General features: G+C 40.9%; 1 protein-coding gene across 24 annotated transcripts in view; it reads right to left on the bottom strand.

Moving 5' to 3' along the window:
* Positions 1-21,657, bottom strand: part of CALD1 (caldesmon 1) — a 184,427-nt gene that overhangs the window by 15,332 nt on the left and 147,438 nt on the right. For 13 of the 24 annotated variants that reach the window (NM_001396086.1, NM_001396084.1, XM_046939810.1 and 10 more), the window contains 5 exons: positions 17,396-17,542; positions 15,424-15,802; positions 9,113-9,261; positions 3,083-3,266; positions 1,138-1,278 (listed from right to left, as the gene is read on the bottom strand). In NM_001396086.1, the coding sequence (NP_001383015.1) occupies positions 1,138-1,278; positions 3,083-3,266; positions 9,113-9,261; positions 15,424-15,802; positions 17,396-17,542 (1,000 nt within the window). Of the gene's footprint in view, positions 1-1,137; positions 1,279-3,082; positions 3,267-9,112; positions 9,262-14,046; positions 14,128-14,763; positions 15,803-17,395; positions 17,543-21,657 lie in introns of all 24 variants that reach the window. The other 11 variants (NM_001396085.1, NM_204158.2, XM_046939671.1 and 8 more) reach the window with 1 other exon arrangement.

Raw genomic sequence — 21,657 nt, 5'->3', positions numbered from 1 at the left:
ACAGCTGTATGTGTTCTGTCCTCAAATTTCAGGTTCAGATGTGCCTGAGGAGTCAAAGCCAAGTCCAGCCAAAAGTATCTGGCCACTGTATTTGCTGGAACAGGATCCAAAACCATATAGGGCTGAAGCTCAACGTCAGTTTGAAGAGTGAACTTTGTAAGCAGAAATGTCATTCTGACAAAATGCAGCTTGCCACTCATGAATGGCATTTCTTCATCCCATGCAGACCCAATTTATGGTCTGATGCAAGCTTCTACCTGAAAACCTCCTGCCTGGTTCTTTTTCCTCCTTGGGCCTACTAAATGGACCTTTATGACAGACATTTTGGATTTTTATTTGACTAATACCTCAAAAGGAAAAAAAAAGAAAAAGACAGGTCAAAATGATAAACAGATCTGTAATTTGGGCCTGAGCTGAGAAAGAGACTAGAATAAATACCAAAACAAAATTCCCAATAATTTCACTGGGACCAAGATTTCTCTTCCATGCTGAAAGATCATTTCAATGATTTATCTGACATGCAAAATAATACAGGCCACAGAAGACCACTTAGAAATTCCTGCAGCAAGAGAAGGTTTTGTTTTGGTTTTAAATATTATGTAAGAAAATGAAATTGAGCACAGTATTTCCAGACATTGTTTCAGAGGGATTATGCATAACATAGACCTCCCATATGAGACAGTTTCAACTAATGATACTTAGGCTGAATATACTTAAAAGACAAAATAATGTGGCAATGAAGAAAGTAGTCATGGATATGGAAGAAGACAAAGAACATTTGTGATTTTTTCTGCCCCAGCTCACAAATCAGTTCTATAATAAACTGAGAAATTACCATAGTAACACATGTCTCAGTTCCCAAAATAATTTCCTCTTGAAGGTGATGAACCTTTTTGGACATTACTGACACTACCGGGTAACTCCCAGGCTAGACAGTTTTTAGAAAGGGTCTCTCATCTTCAATCATGCCAATGAATGAAGCCTTTCAGCTGCAGGCTTTAGGCTAAGACCTATTTTAAAGCATTGGCCCATGTATGATATCAAGTATTTCCACAATGTTGTGGTGTTGGGTAGTTGGTTTGGACTACAACACCCATTAGGTTTTTGATACTATACAGAAGTTAGCAGGGAGGTTACCTTGAGAGATGAACCTTTAGGACTGAAACATTTAAATGGCTTCTTTTCTTCAGATACGCCATCTTCTGGCACTTTCTGACGTTTCTCAGCAGCTTCAGCTCTTCTCCTTTCAATTTCTTCCTTCATCCTCTTCTTTTCCTCCTAAAAGGAATTAATTTATTCTTTCAGAAACTGCATCACCATTACAACGCTTTGCTGTCCTGTAAAAATTTATCAGATTATCTAAGAATACATTTTTTATGCTAGCCAGTGAATGCTGACTGAATGCTAGTAACGTACCGGTGACAAGACATCATAGTATTAAGTGAAGAAGACAATTACTCCATGCTCCTTTAATCTCTCCTCACAGTGATGTCATCAGAATTACCGTCAAATAGTGTCATTTACAGAGAACAAAGCACATTTATAGAAACATTATTTCACTAAGAACACAATTTCAGAAACTTAATGTTAAATTTTCATAATGGTATCTGGATTAAAAATTATTTCTGAAGAACACTTAGATTAGCTGAAAAAACCTGCAAACAGGTTTTCAAGTGAACTAGTCAACCAGCTTGTACCAACTACTATTTGTCTAAACTGGTGTAAGAACCAAAAAATCCCACGGTCTCATTTTGCTTCCCAAATTCAGTTTCTCTGTACCCTCAAGTTTCACCTTTGTACTGTTTCTCCCTCCATCTTCCCTAGCAATTGTGACAAGGTTAATATTTCATGTGGAAAAAATTGATAGATGCTCAAAAAGTGAAGATGAAACGCTAATAGTTTTCCCTCCAGAGAGACAACATGAGTTTTTACTTTCAGAGCTGCAAGTTGAAGCACAACCACTGTGAGTGCTGGTTAGCAGAGTCTTTCTTCACACAGTAAGTCACTCTGCAATTTCAGCATCTATTTAATTCTACTGTAAAGCGCTTAGCATGTTAAAGCAATTTGCATTTATCTACTAGCACTATTATTATTCTTCCACCATTTGTTTTCCAAACAAGTAAGATTCCTTAATGATGCACCAGAGATTTTAGAATTCTATTTATAAAGTCCCTTGGCAAAGGAAGCACAAGCAAACAGATGTGCTTGGGTACTCAATATTTAAACAGGCAAAAATATCTTCCTAATGAGATCTTGCCCATCGTAACTGTATATAACATTAGCATTCCAGTTCATCTGCGGCAGATGAATTTTTGCCACATCCTTTCTAATTCAAGTTGTGCAACATCAAAGAGACACTGAAAATAAATTAAGAAGTCTGTGGCTATAAGAGTCTCCAAAATGTTATCCAAAAAGAGTATAAATATGCAGCTGCTGTAGATGGCATCCTGACTAATTAAGACATTATTAGAGCCTTGTCTTCCTTGAGGCTAGAACTGCAGTTTTTCTTGGTATCCTGAATGTTTTACCTTGGGTTCTCACTAGAATATCTATGTGATGTGGTTGACTGATACGAAATACAGCATGCTTGCAGTTAAATTTCTAGGCTAGAGGAATGGGATAATTTTAACGTCCATGGCATATTTGAGATATGGTCTATCCATTGTGATAGACCATCTCCTGACATGGGCTAAGAAACAGCCATTCTGGTAAAACACACGATCCAAACAAACAAAGGACAAAACCTGAAGCAAAGTCCAGCAGCAAATCCCCACACAGACTTCAGGCAGTATCAGGTTCATGAAGGAGAAGCACACATTGGCTTGTATGTTTGAGTTCGGTCTTGCCTTTACTGTCACATACTCCTTCCTCACCTACGTGTAAGTCTCCCATGGTATCATTCTTCCCTTTTGCTAAATGAAGATTCATCCATGTCCAGCCTCACTAACTTCTTTGCCTAAAGGCCTCAGTACTGTACAGATACTGTTGTAAAGAGTTACCATCTAATCCGAGGTGAGAGGAAGCAAAGGAGTTACAACGAGAAATTAAAATCAGAGAGCAATACTTGGTCCTTTATACTTACCTCCTCTCTGATTTTTCTCTCAGCCTCCTCCTGTTTCTTCTTCTGCTCCTCTTCCTCCAGGATTTTCCGGCGCTCCTCCCGCCTTTTCTTCAGCTCATCCAGCTCCACAGCTGCCTCCTGCTGTTTCTCCTTCAGCTTCTCGGAGCCAGCCTCAGCATTTGCAGCTCCTTTCAAGTTGGAGCGTCTGGGAAAGAAAGGAAAGACAAGGTAATGCACCACAAGTTTTCCCTTCCTGGCCAGAGCCAACCTGATGCCCTTCATTCCCCAGCAACACAAAGACACTCCTTATAAGACCTTTTGCTCCTTGTAAACTCCATCAAACTCAAAGCATTTGGGGTAGGAGCCAGGTAGGTTGGGACACTTGGAGGAGCATGTCTCCCATCCACTGCCAGTGAGGAAGCACACTCATGCACTTGAGACAGGGGCTGGACAACCCTGCCTGAGATCTCAGGCCACTTCCATTTTCATCAAAACTCAACAACTAAGCTTTACATATTCAATATCTCAGGTAACATCAGCAAGATGCATCTTATCTGCATCTCCATGAGGAGATACAAGGGCTGCTCTGAAAGGAATGCCTCCTATTTTAAGATGTTGACCTACAATGTCACAGGCAGGTTTTGCTGGAACGGTAGTAGACGTTGAACCTTCCTGACAATATTCCATTACATTCTGCAGCCGTGTGACAGATGGCAGCAGAAGGGCAGTCTGTCAAAATGGCATCTGACATGGAAATGCGTATAAAGCAAAGGTGCCACCACATTCCTCCATGCGAAAAAAAAATGGCACCCATTGACATTCACTGGTGCTCGTTGAACACTTCTGGAAACCAAATAGTAGACGTGAGCACAGTGAGGCGGTGGGTGGGGCATTTCAACTGTGGAGACAATGACATGAAAAACAAGCCACACTCTGGATAGCTATGCACAGTAGTCACCTCACAAAGTGAAGCGTGTCTTGATCAGCTCATTCGCACAAATCAGACCAAGGAACCGTTTATGGAGCTGAATAGCAGTTTCAGTGCCTTAGAAACGATGGCAGCAATGTTGGAATATTGCAAGGTTTGCTCAAATGGGTCCCAAGAATTCTCACACAAGAGCAGAAAGAACACCATATGTAAGTTTGTCAGGAACTACTGATAAACACTAGGCTGAAGACTACAGTTTCCTGGATCACAACATTATTGGTGATGAGGCATGGTGTTACCACTAAAAGCAAGAGTCAAAACAGCAGTCCATGCAGTGGCAATATCTGAATTCCCCGTCAAGTAAAATGTTCAAGATGCAGCCCTCAGCGGGTAAAGTGATGTGCACCATCTTTTGGGATAGAAAAGGGGCAATCCTTTTGGATCTCCCAGAACCCAGACCAACAATCAACTGCTGCATCACAATGCCAACAAAGCCTGGGGCTCAAACTTCTGGGGTCAGGCCAGAGAAGAAGACGATCTTTCTCTTGCAACATGATAACACCAGGCCCATACCAGTTTGAAGACACAAGCACATTGCCAGTCTTGGCTGGACTGTCCTACTTCAGCTACTGTATAGTTCAGATTTGGTACCTTGTGACTTCCAACTGTTTGGGCTGGTGAAAGGTGGACTGCGTGGCCATTTTCCTAGCAAGTATCTTTGGTGACCAAACCAGATATAGAAGGAAACAGAGTGGTGAGACTCGCACTGTTTCAAAACCTAAAATGCTTTTAAAAGCCTAAAAACTTTCCTATGTAATCTAAAGCACCTATCACTTGGAATCAGAAACTTGTATGAATAGAAAGGTTCATCAGAACTTTCGCTGATGTTTTCCAGGGAAAATATGACACTAATTAAGGAAGTGGAAATTATTTATTAATGGCAACTTTCCACAGGAGAAAACCAGAAGTTTTCCAACCAACTCTGATATGAGAGACAGAAAGAAAGAATACAAGGAGTGAGGGGTTGGGGGAAGAGTATCTGTATAGGTGAAGTGTGTACTTTCAACAGAGTCAGATAATATCACCCAGTTAAACAATTACCACAACAGCGTTTAGCCAAACGCCTACTCCCTGAGCGTATTTAGTGTTACTGCTGACAAGGAGATAGGTACCACAGAGGTATGAGTGTGCTATTCACAGGGATACAGAAAAGGAAGGTACTTACTGATTTTTTTATTTTTTTATTTTTTTTTAAGATCTTTCTACTCTGTCCTGTTGACATTTAGAAAAGTTGGATATTAATGACTTCATTAATGGAACCACAGTGTTGTGGAATTAAATGCCACAAGACGGAACAAATCAAGTGTTCCAAAAATAACAATAACTGTTAGAGATGATGAGATTAAAGATGACAACATGAAGAACAAATACATAAATTTGCAGTCTGCTGAATCACACCCAATCCTGCAAAGGCACTCTTCATTCAGATAGATCTCTCATCTAGATGGGGTTAGCCATATAAAACAGATTGTAGGATCAGAGCTGAATTATCTGTGGTTTCAATATCGCAATAGGATCTGCTAACACAGAATATTCTTCCCTCACGTGGTATTACTGACTGGGAAGAAACTCAGCTGCAGCAGGGCAGAATGTATCATTTAGAAATTGTATTACTAAAAACACATATGGTAAAACAGCATAACCAAACTGACATTGTGATATGAATATCAGCTGTTGTACTTCATCTGTGAAAGTTCAACACCAATGTGGTAAGACCTGACATTTATTTTGTAATGTGTTTATTTGGTTTTAGAAAGTCTTTTCTATGTATAACACCACAAAGCAAAGCGCTAAAGGAAAAAAATTCCCAGAGGTATGTGAACTTATGTATCCCCAGGGCATTCTCACACCTGATTTTCTAGAGTTACAGCTACATAGTATATATTTCCCTAATATCACCTTATCACAATCCTTTTCTGCTCTAGGTCCTTATCCTGAATGTGCTTTTGCCATGGAATTACTTAATCCATTGAAGTAGAGCCATAAAATCACGCTACATCATAAGCATCATGTAGTTCTGAGTAGTTACTAATAAGGGTTTGCATCAGGTAGTGATGTATAATTGGAGAAAGGAACTCAAGTCCCTTTTTAATAAAAAGATATAAATACATAAAACTAAAACACTGAGAGAAAACATTGGAAACTATTTTAATTTTCACTTAGGTTGTTCAAAGAACAAAGTGAGGACCAGCTCCTGTGGTTTGAGGTATGTTTTTGGGTGTTTAGCCTGAAATATTTCTAATACCATTTGCAGAGATGACAAAAACCCATTGTCATGGTTTTGTAACTTCGCTATTGGTATTCCACATCATAACATCATGGACAAAAGAGAAGAACTACGTATCCCAGAGGACCTCACGGTCAGAGAAGGAAGACACATCACGGAAGATACGTCATCTGGTTGCGCGCGGTGCTTCTTCACTTTCGCTTGCTGCCGGGAGAGGAGTGGGTGTGCTTTCCAAGCCGGGCGCCTTCATCAAGTAAGGCTTTCGGTTTCGGAAACTCTCTCACTCTCTCTCTCTCTCCCTCTCTATCGCTCTTTCGCTCTCTCTCCCTCATTCCATTTGGTTTATTATACTTACTCCCAATTAGATTGTATTGTATCGTGTCATCTTGCATCTCAACATCATAGTTAGTAAAATAAGTTCTCCTTCTTAGATTGTTGCCACCGCTTCGTTTTTCTCGGGAAGTGAAGGGGGAGGGGGGCCCACAAGCCTACCGGCCCCCTGTCACGGGCACAGATCTATCTAGGTAACTCCGTGACACCCATGAACCTTAAGGGGGCACAAGGTGTTTCTAAAAATCCAATTCATCTATCCTGCCCAGGCCATTAAAAAGCTTTTTTAAAGGCTTTCCTGCTTCATTGCATGGTTGCAATCTCTGTAACAAACATCCCAGGAACCTAATTAATTAATTAATTAATTGTTCTTGTTATCTGAAGCCTGCGTTGTCTCAGACAGACCTGCAATCTTCAGGTCCCCCAAAATCCAAGAAATCACTACTAATAGACATAATGGTCCAATTTTTGGATGGTCCTGTGTGGAGCCTGCTGCTGGACTCAATGATCCTTATGGGTCCCTCCCAACTCAGGATATTCTATGAGTCTATGACAAAGGTATCACTTGCAAGGGCAAATACTTCACACTCAAAATTAAAAGAACCAAGAAGATAACATTTGCCCTGTTTCTCTTAACAAATAACCACTCTGTTTTATACCAGTACACAAAAAAGGTTAATCCTTAGTGACTTCAGTGCAGACAACCTCAAAGAAATCAACAGCTACTCCCAGCTTTTAACTCGTAAAAGAACAAAGGTAGAATCTAGTCTTAGGATTTTTGTTGTAAGACCCAAGTGTCCTCCTTACAAAGGAGAACACTTCAGATTTCTAGCTAATTTTATTCTCATGGAGCCTTTCACTTCTGGTTCTGCGTAATCTGAAACAGGAAACAATAAACTGGCAGTAATTCTCCTTATTTTCCTCCACCTCCTCAAAATCCTCTGTTCTCAACAGATTCTGGGAATCTCCATTCCTTACTGTCAACAATGAAAAATTAGTACTGAGATGCTGGGTGGAGGAAGAATTTCATAAGTACCTCCTTGATGCTAAGAAATGAAGACCGTTGCCAGCTTTCAGACAAGAAGGAAAAGGAAAGAAGTGGTTTGTGGGAGTGAAAAATGTCAGAATAACATGGAAAAAAAAGCACTGCTTCATATTTAGCACTTTTGCATTCCTGTGTGAGAATGGAGAGGAAGGCAAGTGGGAGGGGAGATGAGAAATGAATGATCTAAAATGCCTTTTTTTTTTCCTGCAACTTTCTGACTGACATGAACAAATGAGATGCAGATAAGATTTTCCTTTAGCCTCCATGACCCTATTTTGTTCTCAGTCATCACCACTGAGAGTTAGCCAAGTTACAGTGCTTCTTAACAAGTATCTGATGTGTTCATGCAAAAACAAGAAGAAAGCTCCAAACAAAGCCTTATGTTAGACATCCTTCTTCACACATTTGGAAATCATGAAAGAAAAACAGAAAAAAGGAAAAAAAGGAGTGGAAACTCAAATCCACATGAAGCCACTAAGGCCTGTCTCCCACAGGAAGTGAAACAAATGAAAACACAACAAAAATATTTTCAGAAATCTTTTCTCATGTTATTGATGATGTGACCCCAGTCATGATGCAGGATAGTTCTAAGGAAGGACCATTTCCTGCTACTCCATCTCTGTGCCGCCTGACTCTCTGTCTTTTGGCCTTAGGTCAGGGTGTCCCCAGGGCCTTTTGAACTGCATTTTATTTTGAGAAAGTTTGATTTTCCCGGAAGGATCACAAGGGGAATGCTGAGATATAACAGCAAAATCCACCTGCCCCACACAGATTTCTAAATGTGCATGTAGAGCTTAACCTTTTCTTTGCCTGTGCCAGTGTTCAAGAGAAAGAGAGGTGCATAAGAAAAAAAAATGAATTCTAACAAAAAAAAAAAAAGAACATTTTCTCATCTAACTGAAAACATATCACTTTTGTAGCAAAAACATTAACTACAAGGTTTGCCTTGAAATCAAGAGAGAATGTCTGTCTATCAAGAGTTACCAACTGAACTGTGCTTCATACTGATGTGCATTCTGACTAAAAGCAAGTGTGTAATTAAAAATTATTGAGATCCAATTTCAGGCTGAATTTAATTTAAAAAAAAAATAGGGAACACGAAATCTGGAATGCAGTCATCACTGGCCTCTGTGCAGATAGTAGAATGAAATGTCCCTCAAGGAAGAAAAAATCCAGCAAAGTAAAATAAGCCACTCATTTCTACTGAGGGAACAAGGCTCTATTTACATCTGCTTTCTGTGCCTTGCTTTATCACTTTAACAATGTGGGAGCAGTCTGCTAGAAAACTGACCAACAGCCTTAAATCAGACCTAAGTACTCAGTGAACACTAGAGCCTCCTCTGATGGTGCCAACCTAAGTCTTGCACACAGCTGCTACAAGGCTGTTCACCGAAGACCCCAAGAAGGCCCCCTGCTCTGCTCTAACACAAACAAAGACCAGCGTGCTTAGCTGGAACTTACCCAAAAGCATTTTCAGTAGATTTAAGTTTGGGGGTAGTGAGTTCACGTTCTCCATTCTGTGCCTTTTGTTCTGGAACTCCCCTTTTACGATCCCAGACACTCTTCATTTCCTCCTTGGGTGCTTTTTCTTTATCCTTGTTGTCTTTTACCTGCTCAGAAGATACCGTAAATCACAGGAGAAAAAAATGTCACAGTGGGGCATTATCAATAACAGTCAAGGAACAAGAATTCCTTGAACAAGAATTAGTGATTAACTCAGCAACTGTCTTCAAAATGATCATGTGCTTTAAGCCAGAAGTAGACTTTTTTTTTACAGTTTAAAAGTACGGTCATCCATCACCCTGCCTTCCTGATCTGAATTCACAATGAAAACACCTAAAATAACCAGTCTTCTGTGAAAGTTTATTGCAGCTACCCATGTGGCAGCATGGGGCTTGGCTACTACATCTTCTTTCTGTAAGTGCACCTTCCTTAGGCACCTCAGTCCTCCTCACTTCCACCGTAGTATCATTCACATGCTGCCTATTAAGATCCTGGGCTGCACACTCTTTGGGGCTAGGCTTCTTCATATGTTCTTGGTTAAGGGCACTGGAGCAATAGAAATCATTTATAACCTCCAGTTTGCTTGAACAAAACTCATGCTATTTGGATGTAGGCAGATGATTCTGCAGCACAGCAAGGGAATGCCAACAGAACAGAGCTAGCATTTCCAGCATCACAGCAGGTGGATGCCTCGGTACTACAAGGAATAATGACAAAGATAAAAAGCTGATCTCTGTATCAGAGTATGTTACTCTGACAAAAAGTACAGTCATGTCAGAGGATGGTCACCAATAGTGCTATCAGGCTTGAATATTCAATCCTATGAAGAAACAAGTGTTCACTCAAACATTCTCTCTGGAAACACTAAAGCAAAAATTCTCCCTATCCTTACAATTTTTTACCCTATAATTTTTAAGAGTAATCAAGTATATTTACTGCATGAATTTCATTCTTCAGTATCCCCCTATAGTTATGGGCTTGAAGTATTTACCAATACCAGAAACAGCCTGATCTCAGCACGCTCATAGTTGAATGCTGACAAGAAGCGGGGTATATAGACTAACTTAAGTCCTTTGTCTTCAGACAGAATTATTCCCACGATGAAAATTAGCTGAACTAGCAGCCTAAATCAACTTTCAACAGCAGCATAGGAAAACTTTATCCCCAAAATATCTCTTTTCCCTGTCTCTACAGAGTTGGAGGAAGCCAGCAAGAAAGGAAAGGAAAAAAAAAATACTCTCGTCTCTTGCCATCCCATTTGCTAATTAAAAAGCAAAAATAATTTCCATAACAGTCCTGTCTGCAGCACAACTACTTTTGTGGCATTCCATGTGGCATCAGGAAATAAAAACCTACAGCAAACCACGCTGAGGCAGCACACATTGAACATCAGTACTGAGCAGTTATGCTGCTTCAGTGAGCTTACCACCGATGAGGGATGTTAGACATAACCCACAGAGACATCTGCTCTGTCCTGAGAGCAGGCAGCAGCGGCACAGACATTCCCCACAGGCTTCTGCCAACGGGCTGTAGCTGCAACTTGGCATCACAGCCCTGACAGACAGGAGGGGAGCTCAGTTTCCACGACCATGCATTCTTTGGCTGTGATGCTGTGACTGCTAGCAAGCAAGGCCATTATTGCTAGCTGCGCCAAGGAAAGGTTTCCTGTTTTCTAGGAGCCGAGTTGAGACAACCAGTGCTATTCTTTGAGTCTAACGTTTGCTGCCGGACAGCTATGACTTTTGAGTGCTCCGAAATCTGGGCAAGATTCTAGCTTGTGACATGTTTGCAGCAAAAAAGCTCTGCTGCCTGTTAGCTCAGGGAGATACTGAGAACAGCAATACTGATTGTTATAAGATCTCAAATACCAGGATGTCTGTGTTGGGACTTGGAGAGCATAGGATTTCCTTTACTGAGATTTTCATCAAGACTTTTCTCAGTCTTATTAAAAAGCTGATACTTCCAGTTGCCTGATGCATTGAAGTCCACTGGGGAGAGTCATATCTCTTACATCTTAATTGAAATTGCTGAGAAAACTACTATTAAAACAATATAGTTTAAAAAATAATAGGTTAGGAAATAGCATTTCAGAAGCTAGCAGGATTTATGGTAATATGCACACATTTGAGAAAACCATTAATGCAGCTTGGCTCCCTTATGCAAAAAGATGATAAAACAAGATATTAAAGAAATATTTCACAGCTTTCAGGTCCAATAATTCTCCTACTAACTTTAATGCCAGAACTGTGATTGATTAGCACAGGAACAGAAAACCATTATGTCCCACTCCAGAGGAAGACATCAGAAGAAGTGTTTTCCCTTGTCTCAGTGCCTTCCTGAATTACAGGCCAATTCAGTTTCTGCTGAATTTAGCAAAAAGGACTGCTCTGATTCCACTTGGAGCGGGTGGGTGGTGCTACCTGAACTGAAAACAATTCACATGCTCCCTCAAATCTTGAGCGTCAAGTCAAGAGAGAACATGGCCAAAATCACGCTTTGCTTAGCTAATTTTCAACCTAAATTGTTTATATTTTAATCTTTCTCCATACTACGTCTTTCCTGTTGGGCTCTTACGCTAACATTTGAGAGTCAAGATTTCTAAATCTAGAGCTTGAACAACTTCACACTACACGGGATTGATTATTGAGGTTGGAACCGTTTGGCACACTGAGCTCTTACTTGGACTCAGTTTCTCAGTGTCTTAAAAGCTGCGGGCATCTGGGTCTAGGCCTTCCATTTAGAGTGAACTGCTACACCCAAATACCATGAGAAAAGCAACTGTTGCAGCACGTCTAGCCAAACTAGAAGCAGGAAATACCAGGAGTCTCACATCATGAGAAAGCTTGTTCTTATGAGCTTTCCAGGACAGTTTTGAGAATCCAAAATCGTGGGGCAGTTCAGAGAGGGAGACAGATTTTTTTTGTTTTGGTTTGGTTTTTTTGCTAGTTTGATCAAAATCTGACATTTGAGGGCCAGATTTTAGTCACATTAAGAATGGATATGTGCTCGTGTTGCACAGCTACAAAAGCAAAATCTGGTTACGGGAAGAGAGTGCTCCTTCAGGGATCTTGTTTGCAGTATACTGCCATCCTCTTAATTGCATGTATGCGTCTAAAATAAGTCTCACTGAATTTTACTCTTTGCATGATGGGAAGGAGTGGAGATAGGAACCCGATCATTACTTTATTTGGAGCCCAAGATAGTTGATTTTTCTTCACAAGCTAAGAAGCAACAACTGAGATTTTCAAAACTGAGCGGGGTATTTCAAAAGTTCAGCTTCATATGCGTGCACAAGTTTCACCTTTCAGTGGATGGACATTCAGCACTGCACCAGAAGTGGGATTCCCTTAAATTGTCTCAACTTGAGCATCCAAAAATGGAAGAACTAAAATCACAAGTCACTTTCAAAAGTCAGGACAATTCCCTGGAAAATCCAATCTTGTGGGCATGTCTTAAAAGGATGATGGGAGTTCCACTAAAAGCTGAGTGAGCTCCAGGCAAACATAGGCAGGATATTGTGTCTCAAGCCCTCCCCACCACCAAATCAAAACATTTGTGGTCAAATATTTATAGCCCTCTTCATACAGTGAATTGTAATATTCAAAGATCATGTGCACCAGTGAATATTACAAGCTGATTCTGTCATATGAATATTTTTTTATGTAATCCTTATTTTTTTCCACAGTTCCTTCCTCTTGTTTCGCAATTGGCCATTTGGAGTACAGTGACTGTTAAGTTTTTCTAAAGCACTGTTTTGATGTATCTTGCAGCTCTCATTGAACTCTTTCCCTTTCTATTTTAGCACATTGCCAGTCTCTCTCACTTTGGAACCTTTCTTCCAATCATCTTCATGACATTATCTTTTCAATCTCATCTGCATTCTACTAAAAATATGGACGGTAAGTCAGGTAACCAGACCTAGAACCCTGTGACATGATTTGCCTTCACCTCTCTCTGGGGGCGAGCTAGGCTTCTACAGCATGTTCTAAATCTATCAAGTTGCTTTCCAACAACTAGTGACAATAGAGAAGATCCTCTGAAGCCATCAGCACTCCCAGGCAGACAGATAGGCACAAACTACCTGTCACTAAATCTCTGTGTTGCAGCTCTTTAAGAGCCCCGTGAACGTTTTTGAACCCATACCGGTGCAAACCTGCAAGAACCTGACTGGTCTCATTGTCTGATCAGGATCAGAGGCTATTTTGATACCTTCGGCTCTGACCCAAAAGCACATTGAATATGGCTCCCTGTTTGTCGGCTGTAACCTGAAGAGTAAATGGTTCCCAAATCTTAATTACTTACCATACAGTTAAACACCATGGCACCAGCTCCTGTGTTTACAGTGGAAATGCAATGCAGTAATTTTTGTAGATTTTCTCTTTAAAACAAAAGAAGAATCTTGGGTATGCACAGTTTATATCATGTGATATTGCAGCTTTGGGGAAAATGATTAGTTAAGATATTCAAGTGGCCAAAGGGCCTAGATTATTATTATTACTATTTTAAGAGTAGGTCTCAGTCACAGAGGAAAAGTTCACAGTAAAGTGAGAGGAAACCAGGGAAGGATGATTAGTTGATACAGTCCTGAAAAATTCATCCCTAAGGTGCAAGCCATCCTTGCATTATTGACAAAAGTGAGTTTGACTGAAGTATTTGTTCTAAGACAAACAGAGATTGGTTCTAAAGCCGCAAAAGAACCAAATACTTAAGCATATACTTAATGTTAAGTACATAGGTAGCTTCATCTATTTATTTCAGCAGGATTACTCATGTTCTTGAAGTGAAGCACATGTTTAAGTACTTTGCTGTACAAGCAAAATTCAGTTATAGGCCCCTTATTTTTTTTATCTCAAGTTTCCTTACAACAACTAAATCAACAGTTTATAAGTTACCTGATCTTTTTTGGAGGTAGGTTGAAGCTTCTCTGGTAAGCTTTCCTTTTTAGCTTCCACTTTAGCCTCTTTGTCTTCCTCCTTTGTTATGGAGTTTTCAACAATTTTTGTTTTAAATACGGTATGAAAACATCATTCTACAAGCACTTTTGTTTCTCCACACTGTGCTCACGTACCAATCCTGTGTGCAGCCACATGTCCTTCATGTGCTGTTGTGCCCACATCTGCATGTACAGTCGTGCTCCCTCCACCCTCTCCAAATGCTCCCATTCCCCCATCTGGGCTTTTCTCACTTGTGTGGCATCATGCTCACGTGCTCCAGCAGAATCCTTTCTTGTGATTGCATTTAGCACACACGTTCCTCACACAGTTTACCAGGTGATGATAATATTTTGTGTCGAGTTGTGTTTGCCTCAATCTTATGTTTTACGTCATCAGGCCAGCTTATAGCAACTGAGAAAAAAGGCAGCAAAGAACATGCAAAGGTCTGAACATGCAAGGTTTGCTCTGAAAAATGGAGTGAAGACAGGCATGTTATGCATCTCGTTACTGGTAAGCGGAAGCAAGGAGTTTTATTTTAAAACAAACAAACAAAGAGTATTAGTTGTTTAAATGCAGGAACGAATCTGTGAGGAAATTTCAATTCAATTTTTTTTCTTGCATTACATTTCTCACAAACCACAGGTGTCTTAATTTGGTGCAAAATGTTTACTGTACCTGTTTTCTTAGCAAATTTGCTTGAGCTTTTTCCTCTTGGGCTTTCTTCTCTTCCATCTTTTTCTTTTCCTTTAATTTTTCTGCCTCTAACCTAGCCTTTTCTTCAGCTGCCCTCTTTTCCTCTTCTGCCTTAGCCCTCTCTCTCTCCTCAGCTGCTTTCCTCTCCTTTTCTGCCTTAGCCCTCTCCTCAGCTGCTTTCCTTTCCTCTTCTGCCTTAGCCCTCTCCTCAGCTGCTTTCCTTTCCTCTTCTGCCTTAGCCCTCTCCTCAGCTGCTTTCCTCTCCTCTTCTGCCTTAGCCCGCTCTCTTTCCTCAGCTGCTTTCCTCTCCTCTTCTGCCTTAGCCCTCTCTCTTTCCTCAGCTGCTCTCTTCTCCTCTTCTGCTTTAGCCCGCTCTCTTTCCTCAGCTGCCTTCTTTTCCTCCTCTGCTTTCTGTTTTTCTTCAGCTGCCTTCTTTTCTTCTTCTGCTTTTAACCTCTCCTTTTCTTCTGCCTCAAGTTTCTCCCTTTCTTTCTCAGCCTCTTCCTTCTCTTTATCTGCAGCATCAGTTATACTCTGCTCCCCTTCCAGCATAGCATTTGTATCATTCTCTGCATTTACAGCTAGAGTTTTTGTTTCTACCACCTCTTCTTTATCTGTGGACTTTTCTACTGCCACATCTACCTGATTTTCCTCTGTGGGTACCTCCTTTGGTTTCTCCTCTTCTGAGTCTTTTTCTTCTTTTTTTCCCTCTTCTTCTCCATCTTGCCTCCAATTGTTCCTTTGGTACGATTTGGTAACTGTTTCTGTTTCCTCAATCTCGCAGCGTCCTTGGCGTGTTTCAACCTTTTCCTCTTTCCCTGTGGTCTCATTTTCTTCCACATTGTTTACTTCTCTCCTGCTGGGCACTGACAAGCTCCCATCTGTGATCGTTGGGTCAAATTCCTTTTGACGTTCCAGGGCTTCCTGTAGACGTTTTTGGCGTCTCTCTTCCCGTCTTGCCAGTCTCTCCAACAATGCAGCTTCATCATCTGTACTACGTTTTGTTTCTTCTTCTGCCACACTACACAAAAGGGACAACTTGTCATTAAAAAAGCTTTCTAACAATGTATGCTCTTAGCTGTTTCTAGAAAAAAAAAAATATCACTGTAAGATCATTCCATGGTTTGAAAACACAACAGGTTGCATAATTAAAATTTTAGCAAAATGGTTCCGGGGAATAATTTTGGCATTTCTACATGTATAGGAATGTGGCATTTCACAATGTCAGAGCCTGGAAAGGTTCCCTTCTACGCAATCTCTGACAGCCGCACTGACAGTCCCCTGGAGTCTAACTGACCTTACTGACCTGATGCTTGGAACAGATGAAATATAAACAACCTTGAAAAATTCATCTTCCCACTCTGCACCCTACTGCAGAATATACGATGGATTTCAGCTATCTTTAACCCCCCCCCCACCCTTCAGCTTGGCCAGAGGCATACATGAGAACTCCTTGTCATGCGCAGACAAAATTTTAGAAGATGCTACACAATCAAGATACCTTCTGACTTCAGTGACGTTCTCTAAGAATGAGAAAGTGGTTAATCTCGTTCAGCAGCAAAATCCACAGACACAATCTATAATGTGATAACCTGGCAGTTTAGGGTGCAGTGCAGCTGTGATCATCTGTTCAGGGACATGAATTTCTTAGAGACTGGAGTACAGATCTTAATTTAAGCTATGCCATTCAGCACCAATCAGGACTGGATCTCTCTCTCAGCATCTGGAGGTTTTTTTGACTCCTTCAAAATTTGCTCTTTAATTCTCCTATATGCATGTTTGTTCCTTCTTTCTAGCTGTTTCTGTTTATTTATTTTATACTTGAAAAAGATTTACCTGTAATCAGATACGTTGCCATTTTCTTACCTCATTTTATTTAACAAAATGCTGCTTGAGCTCAGTATCTATTAGTTTGCCATCACAAGACATATTTCTGGTCTCTTCTATCAATAGTGTTATAGCTAATAGAAATCTGGATGTATTATTTGTTACTATGTGAGACTAAACCAACAGTAGATAGACTGGAAGGCCAACACTGCCCTCTCAGCTTGTGACAAGCAGAGCTAACTCCATCAGCTTTTCTGTTGTTTAGAGCTATATGACCCTGACAGTTACAAGTGAGGGCTGGTGTCTAGTGCTCACACCCTCCTCACAGGCACATCTCAGCCATAGCTTCAGGCCTGGGAGCCTCTCATGCGCCTTTTCCCAATGACACCATAGCCCTAGTAAGCAGGATCACTACACTTTTTTGGCTGTCCATCTATCAAAACAAAAACTGGATTACAAGGAGCTTTGTGAGGCAAGACACCAAATGCTAAGGGAATGAGAGAGCGAAAATGTATTGGAGGCATTTCCCTCTCTAAGCTCCAGATGAGTAACCCCATAGATGCCCTGAATGTGTCACAGGGCTAGACCTCAAGGCCAGTCTCAGAGGTGCTCCCATCACGTTGCGCAGACAAAGCCAGTGTCACTTCTCATGGGTTAGGTCCTCCTCACATCAAGGATGGCCATAGCTAGTGCATGAAAATTAAGCAGCAAGACAGGCCCTTTCAAAATATTTCTCTCCTATGAACAAAAAGTATAGCTGGCTTGTCAGTAAACATCAACCATTTACCTGTTCTGGGCATTAACTTCTGATTTCTCTGTTACTTCCCCTGATACATCTCCTTCTTCCTTTTGCCGCAGCCTTTCCTGTCGAGCTCGTCGACGACGTTCTCTGGCAGCTTCTTCCTCATCATCATCATTTCTCTGGTAGGACAGTCTGCAACAAAGCAGGAGAGAGAGGGAAATGAAGGGTCTGCAGCACGTAGGACTGTATGACTGAAAAATCACAAAAAAAAAGCAGATGACCACAGCACAGTAATCATGGCTTGTTGTGACGGCTCCATATGGCATTTAGAAAATAAACTGTTGAGTTGAGACACTGCATTTCAAGGCTTGGCTCCGTGTTCTTTTTCAGAAGCAAAAATGACAAAGTGGTAACAGTTAAGGCAGCAGCCTCACCACACTTTCAGCTTGCTCCTAGAACATATCAAGACCATAAGACCCCAGCCCGATAGCTAAGCAGACATCCTGCTGGACTTCATCATGATCCTGCCAGGGTGCACTCAACAGTTTGAGCAGACTATCGCTCAGGGTCCCATAACTGAGATTGGATTTAGCAAAGTAGCTTTTCATTTGACCCCTCTAAATTTAGAATCACAGAATCATAGAATCTATGATAACGTATTTTAAATGCTGACAGTATTCTAGAACTTAAAGACTAGAAAGCAGGGAAACACAAGCATGACAACTCTCAGTGCTCTGTTTTGAGTGCCAAACATCTGACATCTACAAAACTTCTGTGAGCCCAGAGCCCTGCCAGGCTAAATCATCCAAGATCTCAGCTGTAGCTTTTCATCACAGCTGAGAACCTATTGTGTTCTTCTAACCCAACAGATGATTACAATTAATTTCATCCTACTTGAAAAAGAAAGCAAGACATTACAATGCTAATAATCCCATGACCCATTCAAATCTTTGGCAAAGTGCATTATCGCTGCGTGAGATAAAGTGAAAGGCCTGCATTCCTGTTATCTTTTAGTGCAATGAAAATGAAATAGGAAGCTAACATGTGCCAAACCCAATCAGGGCATTCATCTAGCAGAGAGATATGATGGTTAAGAAGTCACCCTTAATTATGCAGTTGTTTATTTCAGATAGCTCTATAATGCAGATACAGAAAAAATTGCTTTCACAGAATCGAAACAACCACAGTTACAATTCAAAGAATACTTTAACGTTAAACGTAAATGAAAATATTTTGATTTAGTCATGAATCAGACTCTTCAGGTCCAAGCCTCTCCCACTGCCTTGCTGTAGTACTGTTTTTACTTCCACAAAGAAATACAGATTCTGCAGAGATTCAATTAGTCTAATTTTGTTTTAAAATGGAAGCTAAAGTCCAACATGGATGAGTCATTTGTCAGGCCTTTAACAGCATTTTCATCCATTGCTACTTTCCTTGGCTTCAGTGCACTGGAGAATTTCATTTGTTACTTTCATGCAAGCTCATCCTCAAGAGCTTGCAACTCTCTGTGTAAAAGAGCTCCTCTCAAAGAAGGTGAAAACCAGCAGCACAGCTGTGAAGGGTTACAGTACTGGGAAGGGGAAGAAAGGGAGAAGAATTAAAAAGAGATGAGGCAGAGAAAGCAAGGAAAAATACTTTCTCTTGTTTGTAAGCAATTTTAAAAGGGTTCAATATTTCATTAAGTTCTTGAACAGAAAGCATATAATAATAACAATATAATAATAACAACAGTAAGAATATAATAATAAACCAATGAAGTCTTTAATATTCAGAGGAAAGAGAATAGAACTGCATTTGCAAAGTGACCACAGAAGGCCAGTTCACTAGAAAGATTTTCTGTCTGCAAGAAGCCTATGATCTGTTTAGCTCTGAACTGCAAACACAAGGGTACAGGACCTTTGCTCCTAGCCTGTGACAGCTGGATAATGGCAGTGACTGAGTCAGTTCCCAGTGCCAATGGCTCAGGAGCTATTTTTGCAGAGAGACCACAAGAGAATGAAGTATTTATCCTACTCTCTGCACCCACACAGAACCCTCCTGGACAGTGAGGAGAACAACCATTTTTAAAAACCTCTTTAAAATGCCTTTTTGAAACCACCAGTTGCTCACAAAACTAAGAAAGGGAAGAAAAAAAATACTCTGAACAAAATACTTCCACCAAACGGTACTCATTAAATAAGTCAAATGAAAGCAGATATGTATTTCCTGTCCTTGAACACATCACATAGATGATCTGTTAAGAAAGCTGACAATCTCCCTCAATATCCTTGTAAGTATATACACCGCCTCGCAGAGTGTTCTTCTGCAGCAGGAGAGTGGAGATAGGGGCTCCACTTTTAAGGATCAATGCATCCAATTCTGTTCATCAGCATGATGCACAAAACATCCTCAATAACCTGGAAATAGGGAGCAGCCATCACAGATTGACAGTAGAACAATCTGAAACAGCAGGCTGAGGTCGGCCTTAGCAGGCTCATGAGCATGCCGTGAACAAACCCATGATGTGATCAATTATGAAGGGACTCAGCAGCCACCTGAACCGCAACTGACTTTCCACGAGAAACTTAGTCAAAGCAACAATGGATGATAGAAGTTCAACAGCTACCACTTCTTCCCATGAAAAAACACATGTTTTTGATGACAGTGCTCCTCCCACTTAGTCCTCATGCACTGAGGTCATTCACCCTACGTTGGCTGGCACATCTCTCACCTTTCCTTAATTAGCTAACTCCCCTTCTCCCTAGAGTGACAAGCAAATTTCATGAAGAGAGTAAAACACAGGCAGGCACATAAATTCATGTACACTCCACTGTATATTTTAGATCACAAGAAGACTGACGCTCCCTTTCCTTTCACTACAGCTCTCCCTAACTTCACATCACAAGTCTTTCCAGATTCTTTATTTCCATTTGCCTACATCTTTTGACACTGTGTAGACCAAGAGTAAACAAATAACCAAGCATGAAGCCAGGACTTCAGTCCTCTGTATCAGACAGATGGAAATCCAAAGATCCACGCTGGCCTGTGGTGTTTCTTCACCTTTGGAGAACTGCCTTTCTGCCCAGCATGCACACACCTCACAATCAATTAAACTAACCTTACATCCATTTTTCCCCTTCTGCATAACTGTTCAAGTCTCTCTCTACACTTAGCTGTTCAAGCTATCTCAGGTAATAAGAGCACAGCACAATCTCAAAGAAGTATGCCAAGCCTTCTGATATGTGACACTTCTTATTAAAATATTCAGATAAAAAGATAACTATGCTTTCCTACCAAAGGTGTATGCCCCTGATTTAAATGACCAGCAAAAGGAAAAAACAGCAGTGTTGACTACATTTCCTGTTATCCCTCTGTGCTTCCGACATGAAAAAAATGCAGAATAACTGGCAAGCGTTATTGAGAAGCCATTCTGGTAAAGCATCAGTACCGAGTCGTGGGTTGTCAGTTATCATACTTCATATGCAGTACAACTCAGGTAGAGGAGACTGAGCACCACATCTGTGTGCAGCAACATTTCCCACCAGGCTAGGTAAGGATAATTACAGACATTCTGCCTTGCTGGGGAGGCAGGATAATTACAAATATGTTGAAGTCAACAACAGATGTTCTACTTATTTCAGTAACGTTACCTCAAACTCAGTGTGATGACCCTGCAGTCTACAGCAGAAAGTAACTCTGCTGCATTGTGGATACAGGCAGTGGCACCACCTGCCTCACATTTTGCTCAGAGAGATTCAGCACCCTTTGGATTTTATGTCAAGCACTGAATTTAGATAAAGTTATAACCCAGTAAGAAAGCTGGTAATAGCAAATACAATTATTCAGTCTAGAGAAGAGAAGGCTCTAGGAAGACTTCATTACAGCTCTTTATTAAAAGGGATCTTACAAACAAGATAGAGACTGACTTTTTACATGGTCTGATAGCGATAGGACAAGGGTGAGACGTGTAAGGGATAAACTGACAGAGGGGAGATACAATTTAGATGTTAGGAGGAAATTTTTACTTAAGAGAGTGGTAAGGCACAGGAACAGGTTACCCAGAGAAGCTGTGAATGTTCCATCCCTGAAAGTGTTTCAAGGCCAGGTTGGATGGGGCCCTGGGCAGCCTGGTCTGGTGGGCAGCAGCCCTGCCCACAGCAGGGGGGTTGAGACTTTGAGGTCCTTTGCAGCCCAACCCTTCCATGATTCTATGATAGTGAGGCTGAAACCATTTCATACAATCCAGCTTCTACTAGTTTCCATTTGAAACCACCAATCAGCTCAAACATTATCTGAGGCACTCTGGTTTTAGAATATCTTGCCAGCAC

This window comes from Gallus gallus, chromosome 1 (assembly GCF_016699485.2).
Source record: "Gallus gallus isolate bGalGal1 chromosome 1, bGalGal1.mat.broiler.GRCg7b, whole genome shotgun sequence".
Classification (NCBI taxonomy): Eukaryota; Metazoa; Chordata; class Aves; order Galliformes; family Phasianidae; genus Gallus; species Gallus gallus.
The sequence above is the reverse complement of the archived record's forward strand: the minus strand, read 5'-3'. Positions and strand labels throughout refer to the sequence as shown.